General features: G+C 44.3%; 1 protein-coding gene across 1 annotated transcript in view; it reads left to right on the forward strand.

The window, feature by feature from the left end:
• Positions 1-24,807, forward strand: part of ARSB (arylsulfatase B) — a 268,316-nt gene extending 243,509 nt beyond the window's left edge. Inside the window, exons 7-8 of the mRNA XM_086960741.1 lie at positions 18,419-18,547; positions 24,079-24,807. Coding sequence (XP_086816867.1) covers positions 18,419-18,547; positions 24,079-24,344 — 395 coding nt within the window. The 3' untranslated portion in view covers positions 24,345-24,807. The remainder of the gene's footprint in view (positions 1-18,418; positions 18,548-24,078) is intronic.
• Positions 24,808-26,146: the final 1,339 nt, after the last annotated feature.

Consider the following 26,146-nt stretch of genomic DNA (forward strand, 5'->3'; position numbering starts at 1 on the left):
GTAAGTTTTGATACTGCATATGATAATAACAAGTTTAGTCCTGAAGGTACACATCAGGTAATACGAGCAAAACTTCACAAGCAATCAGTATTTTTTTTATACATTCTATTTTATAAGTAGTACATACAATGAATGAAACCATCGTCAAGAGATGAGAGTGCGTATTCCACTTCTGAGGAGCTGGAGGTAGATGTGGAAAAAAACACTTAGACCTCCAGTGTATAGTATATCTGGTGCGTTGTTTGAATACAGGTGTCTTGTGCAATCTCTCTTCATGTAAGTTTTGAATGACAACCATATTAAATCAAATTTGTGCAGCCTATCATGAAACACTGCCAATAATTTTCCATGGCATAGATATGAACTTTTGACTTCTGTGGACCCCAGTTAGTCCTTACTGGGACCCAGGGACCCCAATGGAATCAATATTGAAATCCGGGGACCCCGCACTAAGTCATTACTTGAAGCTGGGGACACCAGATTGAGCATTTTCGATGATTTAAACTGCAAAACAAGACATCATAATCCAGTAAAACGCATTCATCAAACAAATTCACAAATTATGAAATATTTTATTTAATTCACAAAAATATATATATAAAAAAATTAATGGTTAGGTTGGAGCTTACCTAGATTCAATTGAGCCAACTCATTGTTCATATTATCCATACTATATTCTGTTTAATGCAGGTGCACTGTTCCTGTAGAAAAATCTGAGGATAGTAACTTACTTTCAAGCCTCCAATTTCAAAATCCATCACATTCACAGAACATTTTAAAATAAATTCTTTATTTATGTACACCTTATTAACTGCTAGTATTGTCTCATTTTCTAAACAGTTGCATATCCCCTAAGTAGTCTTCACAGACCCCCTTGGGCCCCCAAACCTCAGGTTAAGAACCATTGATTTAGATATTCCAAACTTCGCTACATCATACATCCATGGGAAGAGTTATTTATTGTTTCGAGACCTGTTCTATTAGCCTACTCATGGGAGTGGGAAGACGCTGTTTTCACTGAGGTCCACTAAAAGTACCATGAGTGGTTTCAGTGTTAATGTGATTACCCTTGCTTGCCTTATAAGGGATCAGATTTCTTTCCAAAAGGTTTGAACATGTGTACAAGACAACTAATTGTGGAAAAGGTGCCCCTCTCTAGGACATTTTTCCAACATAAGTTGGAGCCTCTGTTCACAGCGGGAACGCAGGTGGTGGATAGGGACCAGAGTATCTCAGTGGCGGTTGGTGACATAAAAAAATTGGTGAGGTGCTACATACATTAAAACATACATACATAAAAAAAATTACATTAAAACATACATTAAAATAAACATCTAAGAAAGAAAAAAAATGTTTCACTTACCTGATTCTGCAGCACCTGATGCTCTCTAGTTCCTGGCTTCAGACTCCTTGGAGCACGAGGTGACATCACACAGCCAACTACCTTATCCAATCAAGACTCTGCTCTCATGCTGTTAACAATGTTAAGCAGCATGACTGAAACATCTTGATTGGCTGGAGCAGGTTGCCCCAGTGCTCCAAAAGACAGTGGAGGCCTGTGTCTGCTCTCCATCCCAGCTATCTAAGACAGCTGGGTTGGAGAAGTTTGAATTGCGCATGTCAGGCTGAGCATAGTAAGATAGTCGGCCAAACCTACATGCACACTTCAAACTGAAGTGACCACGCCTCATTGCTGCCAATCAGCAGCAATGATGCCCTGGACCCGGCCCACAATCCTTTCACCAGAGAGTAAAAACACCAATGGTGATAAAATGATTTATTAGCATTTTATTTTTACATTTTCTGCAGCAATGCGTGTGGGGGAAAATGCTCCTCTGCTCCTATGGTGGTACCGCCGCTTTATAGCAAACAAATATTGATAGTATTGTGGCCATATTTTAGCCCAACTCTCCTCTGGAATCTTCTCTCCCAAGTTTGTCTCCCAATTCAAAACATAATTATGTAGTGAAGTGTAAAAAAGTGCAAAGTTATGCCTTATGAATCTGCTTATTTATAAAACGTTTTTCAAGTGGGGTGTGCTCCTGATAGCTAATGTAGTATTTCTTTGGAATTCTGTTGTCACAAAGAATTTCTTTGGAATTCTGTTGTCATTCGGGGCAAGATGTCGCCAGAATGAGAGGACACACCAGCATCGTGCCTTGGGTCTGGTCTTTTCTTATCTTGATCTCCCCATGCGATTGCTATATGGAAAGAGATAAGATAGAGATAGGCTGTACTAAAATGCACTGGTCGTTTAAAATTGATTAAGCTGAACTCAACTTGCTCGAACTGAAAAAGGCTGAAAAGGCTGGAAAAAGTTGAAAAGCTGGGCAAAAAAAAAAGAAACTGCAGGGGAAAAAAAACAGAGACTTGGAAAACCAGGAGGAGAAGAAAGAGGCAGTGATAAAGAATGATGGCTGCAATTGTGACAAGAGGAGAAGAGCAAGGGCTGTAAGGGGACTGCAAAAGCGGAGAGCGGGGGGAGCCGGTGTAAAGGAGGAGTAAAAGAGGAATAGAAGAGGTGCAGAGGTGAGGAGATTACGGTCTAGGGAAGACCTCGATAACATATACCTTAGAGACGCGCTGCTAAGGAGGTTGCGCGACGGCGGCAACAGTCATAAGAGCTATAACCACAGTCACCACATAAAATTGAGGTGTGCGGTAGCATGAGTGACTTGTGATAATACAGACATACCGACATCCCTCTGGACACACCTCTGAACACACCTCTGAACTACACATACCTCTGAACTGTGAGTACTGAATTGTGCCATTAAAGTGAATGATGGTGGCTGTTACCAGGCACAGAGTATAAAAGTCCAGAATTTGAATGCGCGCTGCCAGGAGATAGTTTACCTTTTTCCCCCCTTGCCAGGAATTTGTGCGTAACTGTTCTGAACTGTTTTGAACTAACCCCTAAGGACGTATGAAAGAGAGAAGGGAGATGGGATGTTGCATACAGTGCATACAGTGAACAGTGATTAGTGAAATGCGGAATTTAACTAAATTAAACACTCGGCATCAGCATCGTGCGATCTTAGAGCTGAGATACTGGGCACTTGATCTCCCTTATTCCCTTATCGCCCTTACCGCCTTTGCTTACTCTCTGTTCACCTTGGTTCTTGTCTCCGGCGCTCGCTCGCTTTCACACCATACCGTCTTGCTTTTCCCTTCCCCCTGGTTCCCGCCGCTCGTCATCGCACTTCATCTGCACGACATCTGCTGACTTGCAAGCCCACGCTTTTAAATCGCGTGTGCTTCGTTGTCAGGGGGATGCAGGAGTGCGGGCCAATAGCTAACCGCCCCGGCGGAGAGAAAAACTGAGGAGTAGAAATCAAGAAAACAAGGGGTAGCGCACGTAAAGGTGAAAGAAATAAATGAAATAACAAGCGACAACGGGAACAGCTACAGCAGCAGGAACGTGAACGTGAACATTGCACAGTTACAGTTACAGGAACAGTGGTGCAAGCAGTGGAGTGGAGGAGGTTGGGCGCACTACTAGACCCAGATAGTACAGATATCCCTCCTAAACTTGTGATTGAAATTGAATTAGGACTAAAAATCTACGTAACCAAGCTAACCTGCAACACTATAGGGTCTCAAGCTCCAAGCTCCCTTGAAAATCGTTGCAGATCTTCTACTGTGCCTAATAAAAGAGCCTGGGCTGCTTTAAAAGTGCTAATAAATAAAAAACCAAACAAAGGGGGGGCCCCAGATCCCTTCAGAAAAACAAAAGGTCAAAATCAGCCACAAGGTCAGGTTTGATTGCCAGCACCAGAACAAACGCAGATAAAGGATATGGCTGGAATAACGGAACAGTGGCACAAAGCCCATCGCTGCTTAATCAAGAAAGAGGAGAGGGAGCATCAGCAATCCTAGCTATGCATGAGACACAGATGCAGGTGCAAAATCTTGAAGACCCAGACCCAGAGAGCACAGAGAGCCCAGAAGACCTGGGGAACCGGGAAGACTTAAAAAACATATAAAAAGCCTTACCCCGCAGAAAAACAAGGACATACAAAGACGACCTGAAACCAGAGGATCTAAAGCCAAGGAGAATAATGTGGAGCAAGCTATATGTGATGAGAGTGACAAAAATAAAAATAAAAATAAAAGCAAAAACACTGAAAAGGACAGGGATAAAGAAAAGGTGAAACAAAAACAGAAAGAGAACGATAAAGAGAAGGGGAGCGATACAGCGGACAAAGCCAACCTGGAATTAATGGCTAAAAAGGCTCAGAGGCTGCAAACAATAAAAAACTTGAAAGCCGCCAAAAAAAATACTGGACTCCCAGCCTCTTCTCAGCCTAGGATATCTAATATCTTTACCCCGCTATCCAAGGAAGGACCAAGCGAGTCTACAGTAATGAAAAAGCAACAAAGCAACCAAGCAGACAATGCGAGCGGTACCTGTGGGGGCGACTCTAACGCGTCTGTGGAGCGAATCAGTGCGGAGGGGAAAAATATGGCTCAAAAACAAATTTCTGCCTTATCACGCGTGCAAACATCTCCTCCTGAGCCAACCCCACAGCTTGGTAATAACGTGCTCTCCGAAGCGGACTCGGATTCAGACATATACGAAATAGGGATGTCCACCTCAAGTAAAACAAGTGAAACAAGCGAAACAAATGATGAACAAATACTAGAAGCAGCAGCCTCCGAGATTCTAGACTACAATGAATTCCGAAAATTTAGTGAAACTTGTCAAATCTCGAACTCTAGGAAAAAACGTGAAAAAAAGAGGGCGAGAGACAAAAGGAGAAGAGGTAACTTAATTAATGATGAGACCACAGATCCCGGCAGTAACACTGACTATGCCATAACAAGACCTAAACCTACACGAAAAAGCCCGACTTCAAAGCTGCCGGGAGAAACAGAGTATGTTCATGAGCACACCTTAGTTGAGGCAGAAGGAAGAAGCCAGAAGCAATCCGGAAATGGACATAGCTCAGCAACGACCGTAGAGCCTTTGCTGAGCGAAGTACTGAGCGAAGTGCTGAGCTCCATTAAAAATTTCCATAAGGACATTAAAAAAGAAACCCAAAGGAATCATGTCGCCATTGAGAAGCTACAAGGAGCAATTAAAAAAGTTGGCAATATCTGCACTGAGATTTCGGATAGAATGGCCTCAGTGGAAGCACGCGCAGAAAATTTGGAAACGGACGTAATTAAGCTGCAAAAACAGGAGAATGAGCAGGACGGAATTATAAAGGACCTCATGATGAAAGTTGAAGATCACGAAAATAGATCAAGAAGAAATAATATGAGGTTCCTTGGAATACCCGAAGGCTTTGAGGGGAATGACCCAAGGGGCTCTATGATCAATCTACTGAAATCAGCCTTCCCGGAACTTGGTACCTGGGACATGGATAGAGAAATCCAGCGTGTCCATCGATTCCCTTTGACGCTACCCAAACACTTTCAAAAGCCACGTCAACTTCCTCGGGCAATGTTGGTCTACTTTGGGAATTTCCTCTTAAGAGAAGCCATCTATGATCTGGCTAGGCCCACAAAGCAGAGGGAATATAAAGACTTTATGTTCTTCACCAGACCAGACATTGCCCACGCAACTGTTGAGAGAAGGTGGAGAATGAGATAATTATTCACACCCTTTGAAAAAATTGGAGCAACAGTCTTCCTGCAAAACCCGGCCCGGCTAAAAATAATATACAAGGGATCAACGAGAAGCTTCTTAAATGAAATCCAAGCCGAAGCTTACCTAAGAAAAATTTCAGTGACTGAGAAAGGGAATTCAGGAAAATGAGAACAAATCAGCAACTTGACTATGAACACGAAAGCATGGGGAGTAATCAGAAGGGGTCGGGGAGGGGGAACATTTAAAAACATATGAATTGAAATTTGGTATAAATATCTGTTTTCCAATAATGGTTTAGGGTAAATATCTGATTACATCATTGACCCCACCCGTCCGATACGACCAAAGCATAAAGGGCCTGCCCACGGGGCGCACTCTGACTACACTGACACCCACACCTGGGTACTCGGGGACCCAGGAAGCCTCATAGGATGGTAAGCTAGACTTGCACCAAGATTAAATAAAGTAATATCACATTATCAACATGGGTTTATACCAGGAAGGTCAACAATTGACCATATACAATGGGTAATCTCTCTATCTGATTATACGGAATCAACAGGAGACCCTATGGCGCTTATCCTGCTAGACGCAGAGAAGGCGTTCGATAGGGACTCCTGGAGATTTCTATGGGCTGCATGTCTCACTGTGGAATCACTAATAGATTCATAAAGGCTACACCTAAAACCAAGTGCCAAGGTATTAGTTAATGGACTTCTGTCAGAGAACTTTGCGATTTCGAGGGGGACTAGGCAGGGGTGCCCTTGCTCCCCTCTTCTTTTCGCAATATACATCGACCCTTTCATCCTATGGCTGGAGAACTTTGAATCAATACCACCGATTCAAATACAAACGCATAATACTAAAATCCTAGCATATGCCGATGACATCGCGCTTGTTACCAGAGATCTTAATTTAGCCATGCCTGTGATAGAAGAAGAGGCGTATCGGTTTGGGTTAGTCTCCGGCTATAAATTGAACTCTAATAAAACCTAGATTGTTCTTAATAATAAAATCATGATGAGAGACCCTAGAGTGACCACTGAGGCTGTATATCTAGGCGTTAAAATAAATGCCAAAATTGAACATATTGTTGACAACAACATGACCCCACTAATATCACGAACTAAAAAGGAGTTGATCCGATTGAATAATCTACACCTGACTATTGGGGGTCGTTGCAATGTTATTAAGATGATTTGTTTCCCCCGTTTTTTATATTTCTTTCGAACCATTTGTCTTGAGTTTTCACCCCAAATATTTAAAACTATAGATTCTATGTTCTCAAGTTTCATTTGGGGATATAAGAAACCTAGACGGGCATTAAAATGGATTAAGTTACCAAAGGAAAGAGGAGGATTATCCCTACCTAATTTTAAACTTTACTATTGGGCCACCGTCTTAAAATACTGTGTCAAAATGATATCTCATGATTGCACCGGGCAATTGATTCCGACCCCACAAGAAATTATACTAGGAGAAGATTGTACTGGTTGCTTTTGGCGGCATGTAAATGATAGCTATTTTAAGAAAGTTAAATTTAAAACTATTCCCGGGGTGTATAAAGTGTGGAGCAATGTTCGTAGGCTTTTGGGGTTTGGGCGATACTCATACTATGCTCCAGTGAGCCGTAATAATGATCTACCTGAAATTTTTCATGATAGCCGTTTTAATAGATGGGTATCGGCTGGAATAGTACAGTTGGGCTGTTTTTATGCACCAGGGGGCTTCAAGCTGTTCGGAGATTTACATGCAGAATATAATATTAGCCAAAGGGATTTTTGTAAGTTTCTGCAGGTTAGAGACTTTTTAGCAAAGAAAAATGGCGGGCGATGCAATTTTCAGAATAATCAATTGATTGATAATCTCTGTAAAAAAAAACGCATCCATGATTGGGGAAATATACGAAGCCCTTAATTTAGTTTTTCCAGATGATATGGACAAACATTACTCTGCTTGGCAGATTAAGTTGAGAGTGCAGCATACCATCCCCCATCGTGCCTATGAGTTAGCCCAAACATCGTTAATGTCGGTCAAACTACAGGCACAATGCTACAAAACATTTTTTTGCCTATATTGTACGCCAGAGAGAATGGCCAAATGGACAATAGGGAAGGTAACTTCATGTCCACGGTGTGCGTTGTTTGGGGCCGATGTTATTCATATGTTTGCAACATGTAAAGCGCTTAATATTCTGATCAAAGATATATCCAAAATCTTGTCTGAGGTGTGCCAAATAAGAGTGGATGTTACAACCAAGGAAATTATTTTGGGGGTAGCAAATTATGAGCAGCAGAAAAACATCCAGGGGTTGATTTTTGTGGCCATGGCAATCCTTCGACTCTGTATTGCCACAACTTGGCTTGATCCTTGCAGCCTAGAGGTCGCAATCTATAAAAATAAAGGATCTAACAAAAGAAGAAAGGGTATGCAGATCTGGGCACCACTTTTGCAATGGATTCAGGGATATACATAGGTTGCAATGTAGTTATTTTTCATTATTATTTTATTTTTTATGATTTTGTTGTCACTGTATATGTCCTAATGAACTCTAATGTATTAACTTCAGATTTATTATTGTAATAAGTCTTCTCGTATACTAGTGGTCTTGTGCGGGGGGGGTGGGTGGGGAGGGAGGAGGATGTGTATATATGGGATAAAAAACTGTCAATAAAAAGTAAAAAAAAAAAGGAATTTTGTTGTCACATGATCAGGATAGTCCTGGTGAGGAACACCACCATTTTCATGTGCATGTTTCTTAAGTTGCCTTCTCTTTTACACACAATTACTTTTGACATACTTTTGCGTGTGTGACAAAGCAGGATAACATTCACTGAATCTGCATTGCTTACATTTGTACTTCAGAGGCACACTATTACAACACCTTGTACATTCAGTACAAGGGATAAAGTAATTGTACAGATGTCATTATTGTTATTGTCCAGTAGGCGATAAAGCTATCAAACTAGAATAAACTAGAATAAACAATTGTGGCCTGACAGGGGTTGCGACATGGCCACAAGGGTGCAGTTTATTATATATACAGAACCACCCAGGGAGAGGAACACTCAACTGCTACTGCGAGGTGACTGCATGCTGGGAATCCAGCTTAGATGATTCCTGTTTACCAACACAAAGGATATCCAGCTCTACACCAAGACGGATAGCTTTATGACACTTACCCGCAGGCAATGGGGAGTTAGACGACTCGGCAGGGATTTGGCAGATCACCCACTCTGGGCAAACTAGGTTAGGCAGTGCTATACACAGTACATATATGCCGCATATATTCACTGTTATAGCACAGTGGTGGAATCATTCATCCATTTCACTGTTCTCATAATGCTAATTACACTATTCTGCTTTATTCTAATAATTATCGCAGCCCACGTATTTTATACAAGAATCACAATGCTTCAATAAATATTGAAACTCCTTGCTGAGTATTTCTTGTGTATTTCTCCGGGTATGCATGAGAGTCTAAACGAAAGGGTTCTAAATCTGTTATCACAATTTCCTTGGGGGATCATGGTTGTATTTTTCTGAGGTTGCACACATATTTGTTACCCTGTACTGTGGGGATAGCAGGGGTACAGGCCAACACATCCTGAGGGTGTGCACAGAATTAGTCTGGCACAATCCTGACATTTATGTTGTTCTTCAAACGCTCAGATTCACTAGAGAGGTAAAATCTGTACAACACTGTACGATGTAGAGTCTGCCCTGCTAAGACTCCAGTCAGCTAAACACTCTGCTCTGGTGGTAAGTGTACCTTTGAAAAATAATTCTGCCAATGATGGGGGTTAGGGCTATTCCAAAGTAAACCTGGGATCTTAAAGTCAGATTATGTATAATGAGCATCAAAGGGTGAAGGGAAGATGGTGGTACCTTTCTTTCTGGTCTTCTGTTGCCAGTATTCAAATAGTATTAGGGAGGATGTTAAGAGGGTAATCATTCCATAGCGCAACATTTGAGGGAGCATAGTAGTAGCATGATGGGGTAGGCAAAACATTTGATTGATTGTAACCCATCCCTTATTTTCAGCATTGTGATTCCATTCTAAAGGTGGCCAGATTTGAGCCCCCTGAAGATAAGTTTTAATGTTGACAAAATTTAACCCTCCCTCTGTAATAGGTTTAAGTAGTGTAGGTCATGGGACCCATTGGGCTCAATTCTTCCATACGAAAGCTAATACTTTTTTGAGAATGCTCTATAACAGAGCTTTGTTGCTCATGTTCGTCAAACGATCCGACCTAAATTGATCAGCTTAACTTTTCCTTCCCTTAGGTGTCTCTTCTTTCAGAGTGATCTTATATTCTGACTACTTAACGGCTCATGGTGCCATGCCCTCCATTCTACTTTAAAATCTGCCAGTGACCATACTTGAGGCTTTAATGCACATTTGGTTCTCTGAAGAACTTAAATGTGCCAAAATAGACTCCAAAAAACAAAAGTGTGCATGGCATGTTGGTTAGAGGCCACTTCAGAGTGAAGGCTAAAAGTGTTTTTTTGAGAAGTTAATAAAAATAAGTAATACGTGTTCATACATCTTACTGAGCTTCCTTCATCTTAGACAATGGAATTCATCTAAGTGAACTTTTACAATGCTTACATCTTTGATGGAATCCTCGTAATGCTGTCTCTCAGTTCCCCCTTCCCAAGACCTATGTAGACCCACTCCATCTTTTTCCATCGTAAAATTGAACTGCATCGCATTTTATCGAAGTACTTTACTCCGCAATTCCACAACAACTTTCATGTTCACAGCGTTTGCTCTTTGATTTCATCTTACTCACACCTGATGACAGTTTCTATACAATTTGATTTCCCTATTAGACCCAGTTCAGGTCAGAAGTTGCACCTGGTGACTAACTCTCTTTGCCCTATTCCTAATGCTCTCTGCAGCTCCCATGTCTCTGGCTCAGCCTGTATCAAATAGAAATTAACCACTGGTTGGGCCTTTACTTGAGCAGACCACTGCTTATATATCTATTCTCAGCAAATACAGGCCAGGTTTTTTTTTAACCTTTACCTATTGCAATCCTCAGCAATCCATTTTGGAGGACAGTTCGGTCCTGCACCCCATTCAGCCAGCTCTCTGCCCTCATCACAGCACCAGAACTGCATTGGTTTCTATTTCAGATGACCTCAGAATCATTATGCATTTGGTGGTTTGACTATCCTGATCTTACTATGTGAGACCTGGGGTTACCAGCCCTCAAGGGGGTAGCATGGCTCGAGCAGCAAGGCAGCCAGGGGCTTGTGTAAAGCAGCTACTTAACGCACACATCCAATGTAAGACACAGTGGCGCAATAATGGAGACCACACCAGTAGTTGTATTTGAAAGAATCAAGATCTTTTGTATATACTTTCAAATAGAGCGTTGCATTATTAACTCTTCAGAATTTCATTGAGACATTTCATGAATCGCATTCAGGTTACATTTCCCATAAATGGGTAAACATTTCATTGCAACCATAACCAGCTCATCTAGCAGTGAAACACTAGTTGTCCCCGCCTGTCGTATCAACCTTTCTGACAGGCAACGGGGTAACTGTAGTAACCTGGAGGATCCTACAAGAAGCGACTATAGTATGCATTTAAATATCACATCAAACCTCTCATGGATGCTTCTCCTTCAAGGTAATAAAACAAATGGGCAACAAGGAACTCCAAAGAACACAACCTTTAGTTATTTGTGACAAGCTTTTCTTCTTGTGAATTCCGGCTGGCTTGCGACCTAGATTAGATCATCAGAATTCTATGGAAGCCCACCTCTGCAAGAAAATTCAGTAAAGTGAAGTGAATCTCCCTCTCAATTCAGGCTTGTAAATACGGTGCACTATAACATTGCAGGCTTGTAAATATGGTGCACTAAAACATTGCAGACCTGTAAATATGGTGCACTACAACATTGCAGACTTGTAAATATGGTGCACTGTAACATTGCAGTCTTCAACCTCCATACTCTTGAGGCACAATCGAAGGGGGGCCAACAGGGCCCAGTCTCAGTTAACCCCGGGGGAGTGGCGACCTCGGGCCTCCCTCGGCCTACCGCCCTCCTACCCAGGGGGTCACCTTGTGTTCTTCGGCCCTCAGGGGCCCTTGTGAAGTATCCGCTTTTGAGGGGCAAGAAGCTCCGGCCCTGTGCGACGCGGGGGCAGTTCTGAAGCCCTGGCGCCGGGGCGAAGATGGCGAGCTGGGCCCGCATTTGGGGCGGCAAGCGGAGGGGGCTCTCAGGCTCAGCGCCCCCCTCCGTAGGGAAATGCAGCTCTCTCCAGCCGCCGGGCCATGTCAATGGGGCCCGTGGTGTCGGGCAAGGCAGGAGCAGTGTGGGCTGGGCCGCGGGACCGCTCGCGGCACCGGGAGACGGGGGCGCGGCCGCTGACGAGGCCGATCGCCCTCGTCACGTGATGGAGACAACAAGCTGGCTTCAGGCCTAACGAGGCCTGACTGAATTAAGCGGCGGCCCTCCTCAAGCTCCAGGGGCCGCCGCAGGATGTCACAGCCCTCCCGCGGCTGCAGGGGTGGTCTGGTGCGATGCGCGACAGTGCCGGGGCAGAAGGAGGGGGCCATGGGCGCCTCCAGGGGCAGACAGCGTCAGGCGATCGCAGCGCTCTCCGACAGCAGGTGAGCGCTTAGGGCAGATGCAGCGCCTCGCTGACCGGATGATTCCTGAGGGGGAGAAGCGCTTTAAAATGCCAGTGCCTCATAGTAGGACTTCGGCGCTAGAGTCTCGAGGCCACAGTTAACTCAGGGCAAGCAGGATGGGAGCAATTACTTCACAGCGCTTCGCAGTGTCAATTACTTCACAGCGCTTGGCAGAGTCAATTACTTCACAGCGCTTGACAGGGTCAATTACTTCACAGCGCTTGGCAGAGTTAATTACTTCACAGCGCTTGACAGGGGCAATTACTTCACAGCGCTTCACAGGGGCATTTACTTCACAGCGCTTCGCCCACAGTTCAGTCAGGTGAATACAGGTCAGCCCAATTGTAGGCAGGGGATGCGCAGAGCAGCACAGTCCAGTACCTGATCCCAGAAAGCAGTCTTTTTGGCGCTTGGATAGCTCTGCGCCCTTGGTTGCTGGTTACTTGAAGTTACTTGGAGGGGGGGGGGGGGGGGGGGTGATGAGTTGAAGGACTGAGGAATTTCTCTTCAGTCACTGCAGATGGTCTCTGGGGTTCCCTACCACTGGGCCAGATCAGGGGGGCTAGCTTAGGACACCTCCCCCAGCTCTTAAGAGGCAGCACCTAAATCCTGTCACTCCCAGTAGCATAGGTTCCTCACTAGGCCCTCCCGCCTAAACTCCTGTGTGGGTTCCCCAGGTCAGTGATGCCCCAACTGACTAGAAAGTTTCCCTCCTTTTCCTTATATAGTGGCAGTTGGCAGTGGCAGTTGGTGCCTCCCCTATTCTGGAACGTTCCAGGAGCTTCCCTCATTCTAGCTTTGGGCAGGTTGGCAGGCTGGTATGGCAATATTGTTTAAGGGTTCCAGCCAGCTCCTGGCTACTAGAGTGTGCCTATACAGACCACGCTGCAGTAGCAGGGGTCAGTGGCAGCCATGTTGGGGGAAGAGAGCACCTGCACCCTGGCATTGGTTAGCAATGGGAGGGTGCCCAAAGTCCTAAAGCCAACAAAAAGTAGGTGTGAAAAATGAGGCAAGGGCAAACAATACAGGGAAAGACCACCCTAGGGCTGACAAGTCTAACATACTAGAACACTCCAAGGCCTCCAACATCTCTTGCTAGTTTGCCTCTTCGGAACAACTATCCTTGACAAGACCTTCGCTTGGTTGACTACTTATCTTGTCAGATGTGGACAGGCAGTGCACGTACCCCCTAATGAATTGCAAGTCATGTGTTTTATTGTGGTAATCAGTTGGTAAGTGCCAGTTTACCTACACTGAACACCAACAAGATGAAAGGTCTTGCCATGGGCTGTTCCACTTCTTCCTGGTATTTCAACTTGTGACCCCCACAGCTTGGTTAACTTCTTTCTTGGCTCATTGTGTAATCTAGGTTGCTTCTTTGATGCTTTATTTTTCTAGTCCCAAGGGTTAGCTAACGCTTCTCCTGTTTTTACTTCATTTGTTATTATCAAAATGTTACCCTTCTTCCTACTTCCAGTGGCGGCTGGTGACATTTGAAAGTGGTGAGGTGGAAAGTACTCATCAAACTGCACCGTAGCGAGCAAGCGTAGCGAGCGAGCCTGAACCCCCTAGGGAGGGTTCGGGGGGATTTCCCCCCGAGAAAATTTTGAAAAAAATAGTGGAAAAATGGTGCATTTTCAAGCAAATTTGAGAAAGCAGGAAGGTTAATAAAGCAATTGTGAAAGTGCAGGTATTACCATTATTAAAGAGATCTTTTGTGTGTAAGACTCTTTTGTGTGGTATTTATCGACCGGCAGGCTCCGACCGCAGCGCACCAGCTTCCAACGGAGCCAAGACTAGATTCTGGAAGGGGCATTTCACTATTTGTGTGTGTGCGCGCTCTCTATGCACATTCTAAGCTCGCTTGGCTTTCCCTACTAGTCCTGGAAGCCCAAAAGCTAGAGGAACAGAGCCGGACCGGACCGGACAGGGCCGAGAACTGAAGCGCTTTCTAACAGTACTGCTTTCTAATGTTGTGTTTATCTTGATCAGTGCTGTGACGTACTTTAAAACCGTGTGGCAGACTCGTATTCTCACCGAACTGCCACACGCAGTAGTCCTTCCTCTGGGTGGTTGCTGCAAAGAGCTAGTCACTGCATAAAGTGGCTCACGGGGAAGCTGCATGGAAGAGAGGGCCGTGGAAGGAATAATCTAGGTAGAAAGAACTCCATTTGTGTTAAATAAAATAATAGGCACTGGTTATTCACGTGACACTCATTGTCACAGATCAACAGTTTGCAGCTGTAATTCTATGTAAATCAAATTATTACTTATTAGCCAGAATCAATAATAGTCATTCTGGCAGATGCATCAATGTAGCCTTTTGCTATTCCTAAATAGCGATTTTTAAGGAATAGCTATTTAGGAATAGCAAAAGCCTATGCATGTAGGAATCGCTATTAAAATAGCGATTCCTTAACATTCCTTAATTGCTAGTCGCAAATTGCTAGTCGCAATTAAGGAATGCTGTCCCATTCATTCCTATGGGCCTCAAAATGACACCCTGTTGTACCCCTGAAATTGATCTATGCACATATGTTGCTCACACACATGCCCTAACAGCATGTGTGTGCGCAACATGAAACTTTGAAAACTGCACAAAAGTGCTTTTTTCAAGTTTTAGCAAATTACCATGAAGTCCAACTTCATGGTAATTTGCTCCCCCTATTAGCGAATTTGCTATTTTTTTGACTTTCATGCATTGCATTTAAGGAATCTCAATTTGGGATTCCTTAAATGCAATCGCAATTTAAGGAATCTCAATTTAGAGATTCCTTAAGTTGCGATTTTTGCATTTGGGATGTGGCATCCCAAATGCAAAAATACCGGGAGAAAAGGGGCAGATTCTGAGAATATGCCTATTTGCGCCCGGTATTTACTTTGATGCATATGCCTGTAAGTTTTCACCTTTTAAGGACAAACGTGAACGTCCGTGCTGAACCTCCTAGCTTCAGTCCAACATTCAGGAGGTAAAACAAAGTCTCTTCCACTGGCATTTTATCTGGTAAAGCTTTCTTACCAACTACCGAATAACTCATCCAGCACAACACACTTCCTGAATAATAATGTCAGATTCATTGATAGGCCCCATATGCATCAATCACACCTACCAAAAGCATGCACCAAGAGGTGGATAAGGGGTGGGTGTCCAGCCTAGGCCCACGGAGGCAGATTAATGCCTTGTTTCCAGGACAACCACTGACTTTGTGAATGAGTTCCTTTGCGGATTCGTTCTATGTGAAAGAATGTTAAGTGGATTTACTGAAAACTGCCATGAAGCTGGCTGTCCACGTCCTACGCTGGTGGCTTTAACCACTCCCCCACACAGAACAAAATGCATGCATATTTTTTATATACCTTAAAACCCCTCACATTTCACAACATAGTCCAAAGTAAGATGCACTCACAAAACATTGAATTCAGTACCAACCAAAGAGATCTATTCAGAACAAGTTATTCTCCATTACCAGACCTGACCCAGCTGGGTTCCATTTTATCGGGTGCGATAAATATTCGCCCATACACTGAGTCACTCATAATGAGGGCGTAAGACTGGTGCAGGTCCAAACGGCTAAATAGCCGCTAGTAGAACATTGGAGTAACACCCATAGGGAAAGAGGACAGGGGATGCATCAGTGTATGGGATATAAGGGCGCCCTTTTACTGTTGAACAACAGGGGAGCTTGCCCCCAGAGCCTGCCACTCGAGCTAGAGAGCTGGGAGATGAGAGAAGGAGGTGAAAGAATAAAAAAAGGGGATAGGGAAGTGGAGACATGGTGGGTGAGGGGAGAGAGAGTTGATGAGAGCTGCAGTGGAGGAAGAAAGGTCTAAATACTCCTACTGAAAACTGTCCTGAGAGAGTTGGTGTGGTAGTGGAGTAGAAGAGGGGTGTAGGAAGAGTAGTAGGCTTAACTGGGGAGTTACAGCTGTATCGTAGGAATAGGCCAAAAGCAGTAGGCATAAGTGAGGAGTGACTATTGTAGTAGGAGTAAGGCATGAGTAGTTGCTACAGGTGAGGAGTAACAGTAAGGCAGTCTGAGTGGGACAGGGTGAGTAGGCTTAGGATTTGAGGGAGAGAACAGAGAGTAAGAGACAAGAAGTCAAGGCGGTAGGAATGAATCTGCAGAGAAGAGCAAAGGCTGTCTTAATTGTGAGTGGAGGAGGACAGCGGGCGTAGCCATAGACTGTGAGGAGGTGTAGACAGGAGTGAAAGAAAAATGAGTCTAAAATTACCATGCAGCATTACAGCTTTCAAACGTAAGAACTTTGCATTCATTCAGTCTCCTTCATAATGATACACGGTTGTGACTTAGATTTAGGCCCGTAGAACTAACTTTTACCATTTACATATGTAACTAGCTTAGAGCTAGCATTTACACCTAATGCCATTCAAAGTTAGTGAAATACGGGGTGTTTTATATTTTTACTTACATCTCAGTCACATGATCGTGAATGGAAGATTATCGCTGAAGAGCAAGAGGCACCTGAGGGGTGGTACACGGAGGGAATAGGTAAAACCAGAAGGTCATGATGGATTCCCTCTATCGCCTCCGACTGGACATAAACCTTAGGGAGCAGTCGCTGCCTCTCCCTTTGCATAGATCCTAGTGAGCACATACAGTTTGTGGTGACAGGTGCGCCTTAGCAAACTGTCAATTGATTCCTCCTCAGCCCCCTCCCAGTGGTGTAGCCCCCAACCAAGCCTGGAACAGTAACTGAGTTAATTCCAGTGATTGAATGACGGGAGGGAGGTGGGAAGGCCTCCACCCCTGTCTAAAAGTTGCACCAAGACAGCAGGTATTGTGGTGAACACCATCACTCGGTTCCCTCCTAAATGCAGACCAGCTCCAGATGCACCCTCCCTGAAATATGAAAAAAAGGCAGGAACTTCTGCCTCCTGCTTACACCAAACCATGGCCATAGGTTATGTTAGGTGCATTGATAATAATGTTACGTAACATAAATAAACTCAATGATGGATTGGTCAAAAACGTACGTGGGTGGGGGGACGCGGTCCGGTCGTGCTACTCGATAGCAAAGCAGGCTGCTTAAGCAGGTCCAGGCAGGCGGTCCGACCCCTCCGAGCCTAAGTCATTTTCTTTGTGTGCAGGGAGTTAGGCGTGTGGTGGAGAGACCTGTTTACCTGCAGCAGTGTTTGCACCGAGCCATGTCTGCAGAGAGTTTCGACTCGAGGTTGGGTGAAATGTCACGCCCGGCCCACACGGACCTGTCATGTCACCTTAGGCTTAGGGAGATTGGGGTGAAGGCGCAAGATCACCCTACCTTGTTGTCGCTGAGGTTCTGCAGCCCTTCCCTCCCGAGGTCCTGATCTCGATGCCAGTGACACCGTTGCCCATGGGTGACTGAGGGGTTCCCGCTAATGGCCAATCACCGACGACATTAACCATCCTGCTGCAGCAGCCAATCCTGGCGCAGCGTTAGCAGCGCCATTGCGCCAGGATTGGCTAAGAGCAGACTACTTTCTGCCCATTTTGAGACCCGGGGCCCCGCGTCCATGCCTATGTCTAGTAGTTGTTGTAGGGGGGGGGGGGGGTGTCTAACTGTGCGCATGCGGGCCAGTCTAAATCTGGACTACTCCGGCATTTTACATGCGCAGTTAGTGTCTCACCCCTCTGCCTGTGCGCTGCCTGCCTGTCACTCTGCCGCAGTCCTGCCCCCCAAGGCCCACTTCCTATAGATGCCCGATCCTGTCGGGCTTCTCCCAGGGCCTTAGTGCGCTCGGCTCCCGATTAATTTTTTAATTTTAAATAAAATACTTGACTTATTTATTCTGTTGGCAGTGCGGTGTGCGGTCGTCCATGCTAGTGGGGCATCGCCCCAATGCCCCCAATGGACTCGCCGCCACTGCCTACTTCTTCTCCAGCTGTAGTCCATGCAATCATTGTATTGTGCCTTGACTACAACAACTCTCCATATCTTGGTCGTTCTCTCTAACTTTTCTCCAGATTGCAGAGTACCAAATAAAGCAGCTTGTCTCAAAAATAACTTTCTAACATGAATATCGATTGTGGCTTTGCAACATTTGTAAGGCATGTCTCAGAGCAAGTTAATTTTCCAGTTTATGCTGGCATTAGTATCAAAAACCTTTTTATTAAAGGCCCATTCCCATGCACAAAGACTAACACCTAGGAATATGCTTTCTTTTACAGGCCCTGGGGGGCACATCAGAGAATCTGCAGATAATGTCCAGCCATCCTTGTGGGAAAATTCACTTTTCAATATATCCATCCACGCTGGGATACGACATGGACAATGGAAACTGCTCACTGGCTATCCCGGTACGTAAAGTAACATGTTCAGTTATCTTGGCTATACTCTGTTATTCTTTCCTTGCCGCTGGATTGCTAAACATGAATACTTTGGTGATACAGGCTGCCTGGTTATTTATGGTAAACAATAGCCAACAATTCTTGTTCATGCTGTATATTTTCTGAGTGCATTTGTATGAGCTATGCAGTAGAAATATGTGGTGCATATATAAATCAGCAGGTGGTAGCGAATGTATAACACATACTTTAAATTCAGGACAGGTAAGTCAGACAGCTAACTTCTAGAAATTCAGTTGTGGTGAGATTTCACCCACCTGTGCAACTATGACAGTGTCTTGTTACATGTATTAATCATAAAATATTAGATTATTATATAGATATGTATATATGTCTTAAAAACATAAGCGGAAAGGGAGCTAAAGTTGGCTATTATGTTAATAGTGGGTTCACAAAAATACACAAGTTAAGGTGCTACCATCACTTTGTGTGGTAAACAAACTGTACTAAATCTACCTTATTGCCTACCCCTGCTAATACTTAAGAAACGTTCATTGAGAAGTGTTTGAGAGATTCAGTGAATATGTTTATAAGTTTGTAAATGATGCATGATGGTGTAACTCAGGTCTTGGTGTAACAATGTACAGCACTAGTAAATGCAGATTGGGTGGATTTGGATGCTCTGTGTGGTAGCCAGTGGAGGCTCCTCTGCTAAGGCGAAGGAGTGTTGCCCCACTGCCTTGAAGCAGTAAAAGAAAGGAGAACATAAAATGATAATAACGTAATGTTATTATCATTTGATCTTGTCCTCCTGTTGCTGCAGCTTTCCGTGAGGGGGCGGGTGGGGCTGTAGAGCAGGGGAGGAGTGGTAGAACCCTCCTAAGTGCGCAATGACTGTTGGCCTGCCCACTCTGGCGCCAAAAACAGTAATGCGCACTTCCCCTTTCTCCAGGCAGGCTGCATTACAGCCTGCGTGGAAACATGCCAACCCTTCCATCTCCTGGATGAGCGCTGTGTCATGACGCTCAGACCAATCACAAGCTGCATTGCAGCGTTGTGATTGGTCAGGGGAGCCTGGCTGTGCTTCCTGTTCCTGGAGTCTGACTCAGGAGAGCAGGAGCAGAGACGCGGGACCAGGCGTTTATTTTATTTTTTACATTGCGACCCGTTCCCCGTCATGCCCCTCTTGCCCACCCCACGAGCCGTGGGTGGGGTGCTGGATGTGTGCATATACAATGGTGGGTGTTTTGATGTACAATGTTAGGTGTGTTGGTGTCTGACTGTGGATGTGTGGGTTTATGTTGGCAAGTGCTTGGGTATTTAATTTTTAAATAATGCACTTATGTTGATGGGTGGTGGTGTGAAAATACTATAGTCAGTATATTGAATACGAAAATATTGTGAAGGTAAGTACATATAAGTAATTGTAACTTTACTATTCTTAACTCCACATATATGTAACTTCCCAATATGTACCTTCAACGTACATAGGTGTGAAGTTAAGAATAGTAAATCTATATTTCCTTTAAAATACCTACCTTCAGGATCATTTGGTACTGGATATGATATTTTTATAGGACAATATTTTTGTATTTGATATTCCGACATGCATCAATGCAGGTGTGTGGGACATACCATTGGCTGAGCAGGCATTTAATGGTGGTTGTGGTTGGTATTGGTATTTGATGGTGTATGGAAGTGTGTTAGTGGTATGTGATTGTGATGAATGTGTGGATATATATTGGTGGTTGGAAGAGAATTATGTATGAGGTTTTGTGAGTGGCCATATGATGTGCTTGTGTTGCCATATGATGGTTGGTTGAAGCATGTCTGGAGGTGGGTATTTTGGCATGTTATGTTGATTTTGTAGATGAATGATACTGGGTATGTTTGTGTTGATGTGCGTAATATTTGTTTATTATTTATAGTTGCAACAATTATATAATCAGGGCAGACGTAATGGCTGAATTAGTAGAGAAGGGTTGTTATATGAGGTGAAGGCAGCAGCTTTACTTTTGAATTTCTCAACTTTTTATTTGTTGTTCAACCCACGGTTAGCATATTTGTGAATCTTTACGTCTCTTTGACCTTTAGATTTTTAGGGAGTTTCATTGTTTCTTTTTATTTTTTTTGTGTAATGGCATATGATTTATTTTGAGGACCTATGACAGTGAGTGTTTTAGTGTGTGATGGTGAGTGTGAGAACTTTTGATGTTGGTTGTATGGTTGTTCTGAGGTTGGTGTGTTGTCATATGGGATTCATTGTGTGATGTATGAAAGTGTGCTGGAGTATGATGGTGGGTGTTTTGGCAACTTTTACTGTTTTTAGAGATTTTCATTTTTTTTTTGCTTTTGTGTGTTAGCAAATGTTTTTTTAAACCTATGACAATGGGTATGTTAGCTTATGATGGTTGGTGTAGGGCCATATGATGTTGGTTGTGTGGATGTGTTGTGCTTGGTGTGCTCGTGTATGAGGTTAGATGTGTGAACCTATTATAATAGGTGTGCTGTGTATGATGGCGGGCTTGTTGGCCTATGATGTTGTTTGAATTGGCATTTGGTGTTTGTGTGTGCAGTTGTTTAACTTTACATGTGTGGATGCATGAAAGTGAGTCTGTTGAAGTACAATGGTGTATGATGCTTGTGTTGAAGGTATGAAGGTGGGTGTATTGATCTATGACGTTTGTGTGGCTGTATGATGGTGCATGTGTTGATGTATGATGTTGGGATGTACTATGTTAATTTTGTTTGTGTTGATATGTATTTATTGATGAATTAATATAAGATGGCTGTTTGGACGTATGATGGTGGGCATGTTGATGTATGACAGTATGCTTGGTGACAAATGACTGACAGTGGATATGTTGATATATATGACTGAGTGCTGTGAAGTATGATGTTGGGTGTGTTGGTATATGATGTGAGTTTGGACGCATAAGGGTTGGTGTGCTGTCTTATGGTATTGCTTGCATGAATGTACAGTGTGTGTGTTGGTATATGATGTGAATGTATGAAATGTGTGAGTGGATGTCTGTTGTGGCTTGTGTCGCTGTATGATTGGCGTTGTGTAAATTTATGATTGTGTGGACATGGTGGTTGTGTAAATGTTTGATGGTGGGTATGCTCTCGCCTTCCTGCAGTTCCTCTGTATCCACCCGGACAGCCTGTACATGTGGGCTCCACACCCTCTGCAACACACCTGTGTACTCTCTGCCTGTCTGTAGCCGTTCCTGTGCACCCCTGGTACCTCTCTGTGCCCCACCACACCCTTTGCACCCCTTTGTGTACTCCCCAACTCCCTGCAGCTGCTCTGTTTGCAGTTACCCCACCTACATTTCCTTTCTGTGCTTCTAGTCTGCATCTCCTATTTGTGTCCCCATGCCTCCCTGGAGACCCTTTGTGCACTGCTCTGTCTCAACCTTGCCGTTCCTGTGTATGCACCTGCCCCCTTGCAGCCCCTTTGTGTGATCCCTTCACCTGCAGCCTCACTTTGTGCTAATTTCAGACTGGAAGCCCGGCATCTTGTCCTGTTGCCCCTCTTTGCCAACGCATGCTTGTTTCCTTGTCCCTAAGGTAAACATTGTAAAAGAGTCATCCAGACACAGTGAATATAATTTAGTAATATCCTTTAATGGAGCTTGTAAATCAGCTTCCATATTCATCCTGGTACATCAATGAAATGCCCACTGTGCATTCCTTAAGTCTTAACATTCTTTTAGAACTAATTACATCATAATATCATTTACTCATTAATACACCCCCCCCCCTCCCCGCCAAAACAAATAAACAAAATAGATAAAGTAAATAGATCAACATTGTTCAATCAGTCTTTCCGGTCTTCTTGAAATTCTTTCTGATTTTCTCTGTAACCATTCATGTTGTTGATCATTTGGGTGTATAATTAACATGTTTCCTCTTGGAGAAAGTGCTTCCATGAAAACCCCAACAAAATCTGGGGGTGATCCTCTCCTCTTCTCATCCATTGGTTGCCTTACAATTTCCACTGTGGGAAGGAGATGGATTAGAAATTGAGAATTCCCACAAATATACATGTTTGTGATTATCACATACTTACTAAGTAACCCATGGCTTGTAATGCCCCCTTCCCATCCTTTACATGGGATTTATTACACCGGAATTATCTGCACTTTTGGCAGAGTAATCCAAAATAGTAAATCAATTCACACCAGCCAGAAATTCTTTTGTGAATTGCTGGCAGGCGTTAATTTCAGTTTTTTCACCCATAAATAATTTTTATGGCCAAAATACCTTTGTGAATAGGACCCATAATCTGCAGTGTGCTGGGATATTCTATGTTGTGTTGAGGATTGTCTGGAATGGTTATAAGTATCAGAAATGTGTGAGGAAGAGATGTACACTGGGAAGATATTTCTGTTAGGAAGTAAGGGGCAGATAAACAAAGCATTTTTGAGACCGGAAAAATGCCTTTTTCTGAGGTACAAATTGCAAAATGCGATTTGGTAACTAAAATGGGCATGTTTTGGGCGTCCCTTCCAAATACTGAAATGGTATCGTATGTATTAATATTTTGCAACCTAATTCAGGTCGCAAAGCAGTAATACTTTATGACCATTTCAAAAGTGGTGTTAACCCATCACAATGGGAAGGGAATGTTGCAAAAATATTTTTTAATAGTAGGCAGTTGTCTCATTATTTTCTTTTTAAACTTCTCCTGTTTTCCTTTAAGGAAAACAGGCTGCAGTTATAAAATAAAAGATTGCTTTATTTAAAAGTACTCGCAGACATTGTGGTCCGGTGACCCCAGCAGGCCACTATCCATGTGATGGCAGTGAATCGTAGTGTGTTGCAAATTGCGATCTACCTCATTAATATGCATGAGTTAGGTCTATTTGTGACCCATTAAGAATCGCTAATGAAACTCAAATGATTTTCATACATTAGGAAGAGCAATTTCCTAATTGTGAATCGCAGGCAATTGCAATCAGAAAATCGCTATTTCTAACCTTCATACATCTAGCCCATATATATGAGCAGATATTCATCGGATTAGACACATTATTTATGGGTTGCTTGCACTATCAATTCTATAATCCGAATGATGGTTTAATGTTATAAGTTGCTAAGATTTCTAATCGGGAGCACATATTAGTCAGGATCAATGCTAATACAATAATTTTATGTTATGAAGGAGGCCTGCAAATTGGGCTCAGTTGAGAACCTAGCCACAACTGTAACCCATCTTTGAAATAAGAAAATGTTTCAAAGCTATCCATGTTTTACACGGCTGAGTTGAGTGAAGCAAGTACGTCAACTAAAGAAGAAGAATGGTTTGTATTGGTAATGTAGGTCAGACCTGGAGTTTTGAACTGTTATTTTACACCAGCATTCTGGACTCCGGTCTGCATCTCTATCTGTATTTCTCAATATTTGTCATAGGGGACGGGTTTACATATCTTGTGAATGCGGTGTGCATCCATGGCAGTGATGGAAAAAGAGAAACGGTTTTCAAGGTAATGCTTCTGGAACTAATTTTATACTTCTTGTTTTCAAATCTGCTCTAGGTTGTGATCACTGGATTCCACCGCCTTCTTTCTACAACTATTCGACGCCTTGGTCACCTGATGCACCAACAAAGAAGTTATGGCTTTTTGATATTCTTCAGGATCCTCAGGAGAGGAATGATTTATCAGAAAAATACCCCCATTTGGTTAGGAAGCTGCTTTCCCGACTTCATTACTACAATCAACATTCAGTACCGGTTTGTTATCCTGATGATGATCCGCGCTGTGATCCAAGAGCCACTGGAGCCTGGGGACCCTGGGAATAGACCATTGCACTTTGACTTGAGACAAAAATGAAAAGTTTTTAGGAGTGTGATCTCATAGTTTTGCCTGATGCTGCTTTGAATTGCCTGTTCTTTGTTAATGTGATTGTCCATTTTCTTATTTCTTAATTAAAGAATGTAAATAGTTCTGTAAAGAAAGTCATGTTGCTCCTTCCGTGCTTTAACAAAGGTTTACCATGTAACGGAAGCATATATTTGTGCTGAACATTAAACTGTGATGTTGGAGGCTGCCAGTGCTCTATGTAAACCATGCTGTTCCCTCACCTCTAAATGGAGCAGACGGATCCCAAGTTTGGCAAGTGGCGCATATGTTGTTTTTGATGGATGGCCCACCTCCAAAAAATGCTAAATGATCCCTTAAATGAGTAAGAGGGATTGGGCGTGGCTTGAAGCGTCAAGATGGCGGTTTTACTCCAAGAGTGGTCCGGACCCCTCTGTCATTGCTGGTGAGTGCGGTAGCTGTGGCAAGGGGAGGATGAGGCCTGCTCTGAGCACATTGTTCGAGCTGGGAACAACGGCAGCAGCGGCCCCAACAACTTGCAGCTTGTGAGGCTCACAGCGGGGGGTCTGAACAGGGGCGGATCGGCTGTCTCTACTGGGCAACGGGAGTCTCCGTTAAGGCTTCCCCCCCATTCCCTGACTACGGAAGGCCCGGCACACTTTAAGTTGCTCCTGTGTACTGCGGCCCAGAGGCCTATTGGCCCAAGGAAGACCCTGCCTGCAGCCACTGCGACCCTGTGCCTGGGCACTCCGATGCTTGTACGAGCCTCCTGGGAGCCCACGCTGTTAATGGTGGGTCGCTGACACTAGGCGGGACCTGGACCCTGGGCCTCAAACCCTGAAACGGGGTGAAGAACCAACTGGGCCTGTGGCGACTACTCCTGACAGGCAAGTGCAACAGGGTTGAGGGTACGGCTGCCATTTCGGCCAGCGGTGGACTCATGGACTGCGTCCCCCCTCCCCTGATCCTGTGGGCAAAAGGCAGCCCGGTGAGACCAGTTGACTCACCAACTTACAAGAGGCGCCCGGACCCCGGCCCTCCCCCGGCCTGGTGGGAGTTGGTAAGGCAGTGTGCAGGGGTGAGCAGCCAACCGGCCCCCTGAGCAACCTGCTGCAGCAACACTTGGCTATCTAGCTGCGGAGAGGTCGACTGCAGAATCGCACAGTGGTGGGGGCGAACGCGTGGGCTGTGAGAGCCGCGAGGCCCAAGTGGTCATCTGCTGTCCTGCATTCACCTGCTGCTCTCGGTCTCAGAGAGACTGAACCCTGATTACCAGACCTGGTTGGTCTCCCCTGCTTTAATCACGTTTTTGCGGCCTGAGACGCCTTCTTCTCCTCTGGTCGCACTGTGAACACCTGGAGGCGCTGGTCTTCGGGTGGGGGCGAATAACTACCTGCTGCTATGGGGAGGGACCGAGGCCCGAAGCCTCCCAAAAAGCAGACCAAAAAGGATCAATACAGGACCACGGAGGCCGGGGCGATGGGCGGATCCATAGAAAAGAGCACCCCCACTGCCACCGATCTCAGAACCATCCTTCAAGCAATTAGTGCCTCGCAAACCTCAGTAGAGAACAAAATTGGCGAGGTCCGAGTCGACATGGCTCTCCTCTGGCAGGACCTCCGAAATGTGACTGTCCGAATCAAAGAAACCGAGTCCCATATCTCCACAGTAGAGGACGACATCCACCAGTTAATAGATCAAGTTGCGCGTCTACAGACCCACACTAAGGAACTGCATAAAAGAGCAGAGGATGCCGAAAACAGGTTGAGAACCAAAAATCTCC

Source organism: Lissotriton vulgaris, chromosome 3_1, assembly GCF_964263255.1.
Source record: "Lissotriton vulgaris chromosome 3_1, aLisVul1.2, whole genome shotgun sequence".
Classification (NCBI taxonomy): domain Eukaryota; kingdom Metazoa; phylum Chordata; class Amphibia; order Caudata; family Salamandridae; genus Lissotriton; species Lissotriton vulgaris.